Source organism: Chrysochloris asiatica, unplaced genomic scaffold (genome assembly GCF_000296735.1).
Source record: "Chrysochloris asiatica unplaced genomic scaffold, ChrAsi1.0 scaffold00548, whole genome shotgun sequence".
NCBI lineage: Eukaryota > Metazoa > Chordata > Mammalia > Afrosoricida > Chrysochloridae > Chrysochloris > Chrysochloris asiatica.
This window is the reverse complement of record NW_006409066.1, coordinates 235,317-241,913: the sequence shown is the minus strand read 5'-3', so window position 1 is coordinate 241,913 and position 6,597 is coordinate 235,317. Positions and strand designations below refer to the sequence as shown.

Below are 6,597 nucleotides of genomic sequence, written 5' to 3'. Positions count from 1 at the left end.
CTCATATGCATGCAAAAGTTGAATAGTGAATAAGGAAGACAGTAGAAGAACTGATGCATTTGAGTTATGGTGTTGGAAAAAAATACTAAAAGTGCCATGGGCTACCAAAAGAACAAATAGATCTGTGTTGGAAGAAGTGTAGCCAGAATGCTCCTTGGAAGCCAGGATAGCAAGACTTTGTCTTTCATACTTCAGACTCGGACATATCGTCAGGAGGGAACAGTCACTGGAGAAGAATATCATGTTTAGTAAAGTGGAGGGTCGGAGAAAAAGAAAAAGACCTGCAATGAGATGGACTGGCACAGTGGCAGCATCAAGGGGCTCAGGTGTAGCAACGATTGTGAGGTTGGGCATAGAGTCGCTCTGAGTTGGTACCAACTCGATAGCACTTAACAACAACATAACCACAGGCTATATGTGTTCATATTAGACATCTTTGATTATCACATTGAGGGTGTGTATACTAGTATCTAGTGGGTAGAGGTCAAGAATGCTGCTAAAATATCCTATTATGCACAGGACAGCCCCCCAGTGAGGTGCACAAAGCAATTTGGCCTTCGTTCTTGGTTCTTGGACCACATTCAGGCTAATTATTTGCAGCTGGTTAGAAGGATCACTTGGCAGCCCAACCTCAGAAGGCATGATTAAACTATCATGATTATGTGATGAAGCCAATAAAGCGAGCTTCCTGGTTGGTGACAACATCTGCTCTCAGGAAGATAGCACATCCCTTGGGACATGGAAATACCATACTGAGAACCCTTTTCAATCTCACCCTTTGCATCTCTTTGTATCCTTTTTGGCTATAGTAAAACTGTAGTCATAAATATGACATACTCTCTATGAGATTCTGTGGGTTGTTCCAGAGAATTATTGAACCCAACAGGGCAAGTGGAGCCAGCAAGTCAGAAAATAAGTATGCCAAGGGTGGCATTTTGAAGGTGTGGTGAGAAACCAGTCCCAAAGTTGTAGCCAGCAGAGCAGATAGTTAGGGTGTTGTGTGGTATCCCCAAACTTGCAGCTGGCATCTGCCTACTTGGTAGTCTGAAGGACGGTATTCTTTTAACTTGTGAGATGTGACCTAGCTCTGGGTGGCTAGAGTCAGAGAAGCACTGCATGGGCCTCTAGGATGATGTCCTTCTAACCTGTGAATTCTGACCAAGCTCCAGGTGGCTAGCTGAGAGTGTTCATGGACAGCTGGCAATGAGGACGGCAAAGTAAGATGAGGACTGGATTAATTTCCACATTTTGGGAACTGGAAACATGCTGATCCTTAACACATGATTGATGATGAGGGGGGGATCTACCCCTGTCTTTAATGCACCCAATAAAGAACTATTATTGTTGTTGTTAAGTGTCGTCAAATAACTTATAGCAACCCTATACAGGGTTTCAGATGCTGTAAATCTTTACAGAAGCAGAAAGTCTCTCATCTCTCTCCTGCCGAGTATTTGGTGGTCTCAAACTACCAACCGGGTGGTTCGAAGTGCAGTGCTTATCCTACAGAGTCACCATGTTCCCCACACAAAGAATCATCTGGCCTGAAATGTTAATAGTGCCAAGGTTAAGTAACTCTACTTTTGTTTTGACTCATAGCAACTCTGTATAGGGTTTCCAAGGAGCGGCTGATGAGTTTGAGCTACCAACCTGTAGTTAGCAATCCAGTGCTGATCCTACAGCACCACAAAATTATTTTTGCCTGGAAAATAATTTAAGGTTGAATTTTCACACTTATGATTTTTAATTGTTATCTCACAAACAATATATCCAAATTATATTTCAAAATGAGTAATAGAGTCTTTCAGAGTGTTATCCTATTTTCTGATTATTCTTTTCAAGGGTGTCCCATACCTCTGTATTTTCATACCTGCAAAATCAAAAGTTAAGTAGGATCATAAATAAGACATAGGAAGGCATGCAGGATTAGATCAGGAATCAAAAGCTGAGGCTGCCTGCATTGTTATTTGATTGGACCCCATTATTTTACAGATGAGGACATAAGACTCTATTAGTTCCCAGAACAGTGATTTTTCTGGCTTAAATGGTTGGGTGATCCTAATAAGTCTTTCTGTGCTTCATATTCATCTTTAAAATGAGGGTGGCAAAACTAAGGTACTTTTCAGCTACAAGATTTTATTCATCTAAACTTGCTGCAAAAAGCTACATTCTAGTGGCAAATATTAACAACTTTTAGATTTACACACCACTGCTAATGCTCATTCTTGCTGTTCTGTCAAGCTGATTGGTGACCGATCTGTGCAGAGTACAATTGCTCTAAGTAAGTTTTCAAGGCTCTGAGTTTTCCGAAATAGATCACCAGGCATGCCTTCTAAGGTGCCTCTTCCATGGATTTGCAGCACCAACTTTCGGCTATTAGTGTAGCACTTAGCCAACTGTGCCACTGAGGGAACTTATATAATTAAAAACAAAATAAAATCTAACAGCATGCTGCAGTAACATAAATGAGCACTGTCAACTTGGTCAGTGTTTTAAAAACTACTTATGAGACACAAGGGGAATCTTGGAGAGATGCTTTTAAAAGAATGTACTGGGAGTCCTTGTGTGTTAGGACTGGTAACCCTACAGCAATAAAGCCGACCTGGTACTTCACCCAACTCTTCCAACCTTTAAAACCCAAACTGGAGAACTCTGTTCAATGGTGTAAATACCTATACAACAAAATGTCCATTTTATTTATTTGGTTTCAGCAAAGGAGTTTTATGGAGGTATGTGGAGAAATCAATGACAAGTTTGAGTAACTGAAGTACAGCCATGAACCAAGATCACATATTTCTGTTGATGTCTTAATACTGTATCAAATCGGCTCCATGGAAATGAATTTTAAGTAGTTAATTCTCTCCACTGCCAGAGAGTGTGTAAGAAGAGGCCATCATACTGTTTAAAAATGAAAAGGGGGTTCACATTCACAATGCTAAGGAATTACTGTTCTAGCATAAGTAATTTCGAGTGTGAGTCCATTTTCCATAGTAGAACTATCCTGATACCCTTGTTTCCACATGGGCTAGTAACACAACAAGTTATTTTACAATGAGTAAACCGTAATGCTCTGGTAGCGTAGTGGTTACGAATCGGGCTGCGAACCTAAAAGTCAGCGGTTCGAAACTACCATCTGCTTCGCGGGAGAAAGATGAGGCTTTCTACTCCCGTAAGGATTTACACCCTCGGAAACCCTGTACAGGGTCGCTATGGGTCGGAACCGACTCGACGGCACGTAACAACAACAAAACCGTAATGCAGTATAACTCAAAAATCCACCTAGATGGATTTACTTGTCACTGTTTCCTTATTAGTAAGTGCCGTGGAATCTGTTTCGACTCACACTGACCCTGTATAGGGTTTACAAGGAGCAGCAGATAGGTTTGAACTGCCCACCCTGTGGTTCGTAGTCGATAGCTGATCCTACAGTGCCACATCCTCGAGCTCAAAATACAAGGATGGAAAGAACAAAGAACGCAGTACAGTCACAGCATCCCAAACACCTCTATTCCCCACATTCTCATCCCCGAGAAAGTCTCACTCTCACCTGCGGTACGTTCCCATCCAGCGCTCTCTTGAAAGCCTCCCAATTCCCCGGGGGCTGCCCCGGCACCCAGGTCCGGGTATCCTTGGGCAGGATGGTCAGGAACTGCTCCAGCACCAGCAGTTCCAGGATCTGCTCCTTGGTTCGCATCTCAGGCCTCAGCCACCGACGACAAAGTTCCCTGAGCCGGCTGAGCGCCTCCAGCGGCCCAGCCACCTCGTGGTAACGAAGCTGCCTAAACTGCTGTCGAAAAGTTTCTGGGTCTTCACAGTCCCCGGGAGGGCCGGATTTCTGACTTCCGGTTGGGTCTTGCTCCACTTTCACTCCCAGAAGTTCCTCGTGCACGGGCGGGAAGGCGATCCTGGACCTCGCAGCCATCGTCCAATCTCTTGCGGTGAAGAGCGAACTCATCTTTCTTTGGCATGTGCTGACTTAAGAGGAGTTCTGCCTTTAGGTGAGAAAAGAGTAAATCCTACAAAAAGCTAAATAATTCATCGGCCCTCCCCAAGAACACAAACGCACGGCTGTCGGGTCCCAAACAGAAAGCCCACCGGCTGGCTCCTCCGCCCGACTACTCCTTTTCCCACATCGATCCCACTCAGGAACCGCGTAGTCTCGTGACCAAGAAAGAGAAACCCGCGCCGGAAGTGCATCACCAATTCCTCCCCTCCGATGACTTCCGGTGGCTTATACTTGGCGCGCTGGTGACCGCTTCTCCGGCGTCGGTTTTCCGTAGCTCAAGAAAATACCCGGCTAATTTTTGGAAAAGGAAACAAAAAAATTTTAACTAAGCGCTTCCACGTACGTCAGAGGCTATCACTTTTGATATTAACAAAGATGAGTAAATTGACCCCAGTATCATCAAGCTAAGGAGCTCTGGTAGCATAGTGATTACCAGTCGGGCTGTTAACCTTAAGGTCAGTAGTTTGAAACTACCAACCGTTCCATGGGAGACAGATGATGAGGCTTTCTGCTCCCGTAAAGATTTACAGCCTCGCTATGAGTCGGAACCCACTGCACGACACACCACTACCATCATCAAGCTGCTGCTTAGCATGGTGAATCAGACCAATATGCCCAACTTCAAACTCCAAACTCGGAACTTTGTACTGCTACAGTGTTAGCCTATTGTAATATTTTTCAGTTAAAGCTTCCTGGTTCATTCATTCGTTAAAGAAACATAGGTGACTGTCTGCTATGCTTCCCACTCCCAGAAAAATCTGTAAGTTGAATTTCATGCACTGAACTGTTAACCATAATTTCAGAAGTTCAAGTCCACCAGCCACTCCACGGGAGAAAGCTGAGACTTTCTGCTTCCATAAAGTTTCAAGTATAGCCTCCAGAACCCTATTGTTAAGTGTCGTCCAATGGATTCCGACCCATAGTGATCCTATATAGGTACCAAGTAGCAGCTTGTGTGTTTAAACCACTGACCTTGTGGTTAGCAGTCCAGTGCTCCCAGAACACTTAACTAATAGCCCACTGTAGACCAGAAGCCTTTCCAAAAACATAGTCAATGGACACAAATTTTGTATGTTGCATGTATTATATACTAAACCCATATAAAAACTGAATTTTCAGTATAAGATACAAAAGTATTTATAAGAAGTGCAAGATTTTCCAGGCTGTTCAAAACGAGTAGCACAGTGAGGGCTTTATGCATTTTCTTTTCTTTTTTCACAATAGTCCTTTATTTGGATTTGTTAATCTTGAAATGGTAGGTAACCACAGCAGCAGCCCTGAACCTATTATGCATAACAATCAATTCAACTTTTTCTTGCAATGTCACGACTATTCTTTGCTTCTTAGAAACATTTTCAGCACTATTAGTGGCTATTTGTATGGGTCTCTGGTGTTATTCACAGTTTAAGGTACTGCACTAAACACAATGAAGATATGCAAGAATCATGACAGACCATTTTTTACTGTGATATGCAATTTACTGGGGAGACAAACTGCTCATGCAGAGATGGTTAGCGCCACACTGTGTTTTTCAAAAAGAGCTCTGTAGGAGTAGACACGTGCAGTTCAGAGGTCAGCTTATATGTTGTTGAGTACCGTTGAGTCAGTTCCAATTCATAACGACCCTGTATAGGGTTCCAAACTGTAAGGTCGGCAGTTCCATCTTACCAGCTGCTCCTTGGAAACCCTATACAGGGTCGCTATGGGTCGGAATCGACTTGACGGCACCTAACAACAATAACACATAGGGTTCCAGAGGAGCAGCTGGTGAGATTGAACCACCAAGCTTGCCATTCAAATCGACCTTGCAGTCTAGCGCATTAACCCACAGTGCCACACCAGGACTCCCAATTACAGCTGAGCACTTAACCACTGTGCCACCAGGGCTACTTAATAATGCCCACCAATAAGAATAACATATAGTATATATACTCAGAAAATGATATACCATGAAGACAAGAAGAAGTACAAGAAATACATTGCAAGGGAACAATCTCAAAGATTAATTAGGTGAAAGTAGCAAGTTGGAGAAAGGATATGAATCGTGATACTATTTATACATAAAACATAAACTTGTTTGAATGTCTATGAGTTATATCCTGTTAGGTACATAAGATACTAATCATCTTGGCAACCTCTAAGGAGAGAAATGGAGTGGTTGGAAACTAGGAAAGGGAGAAAGACTATTGTATATACTTTTAAAATGTTAAATCATGAAATGTGTTGTCTACTTAAGAAATAAGTTTTTAAATGTTTAATGAAAACAGCATTATAACTCACTTTGTTGTTGTTGTTGTTAAGTGTTGTCTAGTTGGCTCCAATCCATAGCAACCTTGCCCACAGTGCCACACCAGTACTGCATAACTCACTTAAATATGGGTAATAAGGGGGAAAATGGGGATACTCACTTAGAAAAATTACATATTTTTGGTGGTAGTTATGTGCTGTGGAGTCAGTTCTGACTCATAGTGACCCTGTATAGGGTTTCTGAGATTGTAAATCTTTATGGGAGCAGAAAGCCTCATATTTTTCCCCCAGATCCTCTGGTAGTTTCGAACTGCTGACCCTGAGATTAGCAGCCTTACTCATAACCA

General features: G+C 42.7%; 1 protein-coding gene across 1 annotated transcript in view; it reads right to left on the bottom strand.

Annotated features, from left to right (window-relative positions):
• ZNF394 (zinc finger protein 394) overlaps window positions 1–3,919 on the bottom strand; it is a 17,111-nt gene extending 13,192 nt beyond the window's left edge. The window contains exon 1 of the mRNA XM_006877652.1: window positions 3,545–3,919. Within this exon, the coding sequence (XP_006877714.1) occupies window positions 3,545–3,919 (375 nt within the window). The remainder of the gene's footprint in view (window positions 1–3,544) is intronic.
• Window positions 3,920–6,597: the final 2,678 nt, after the last annotated feature.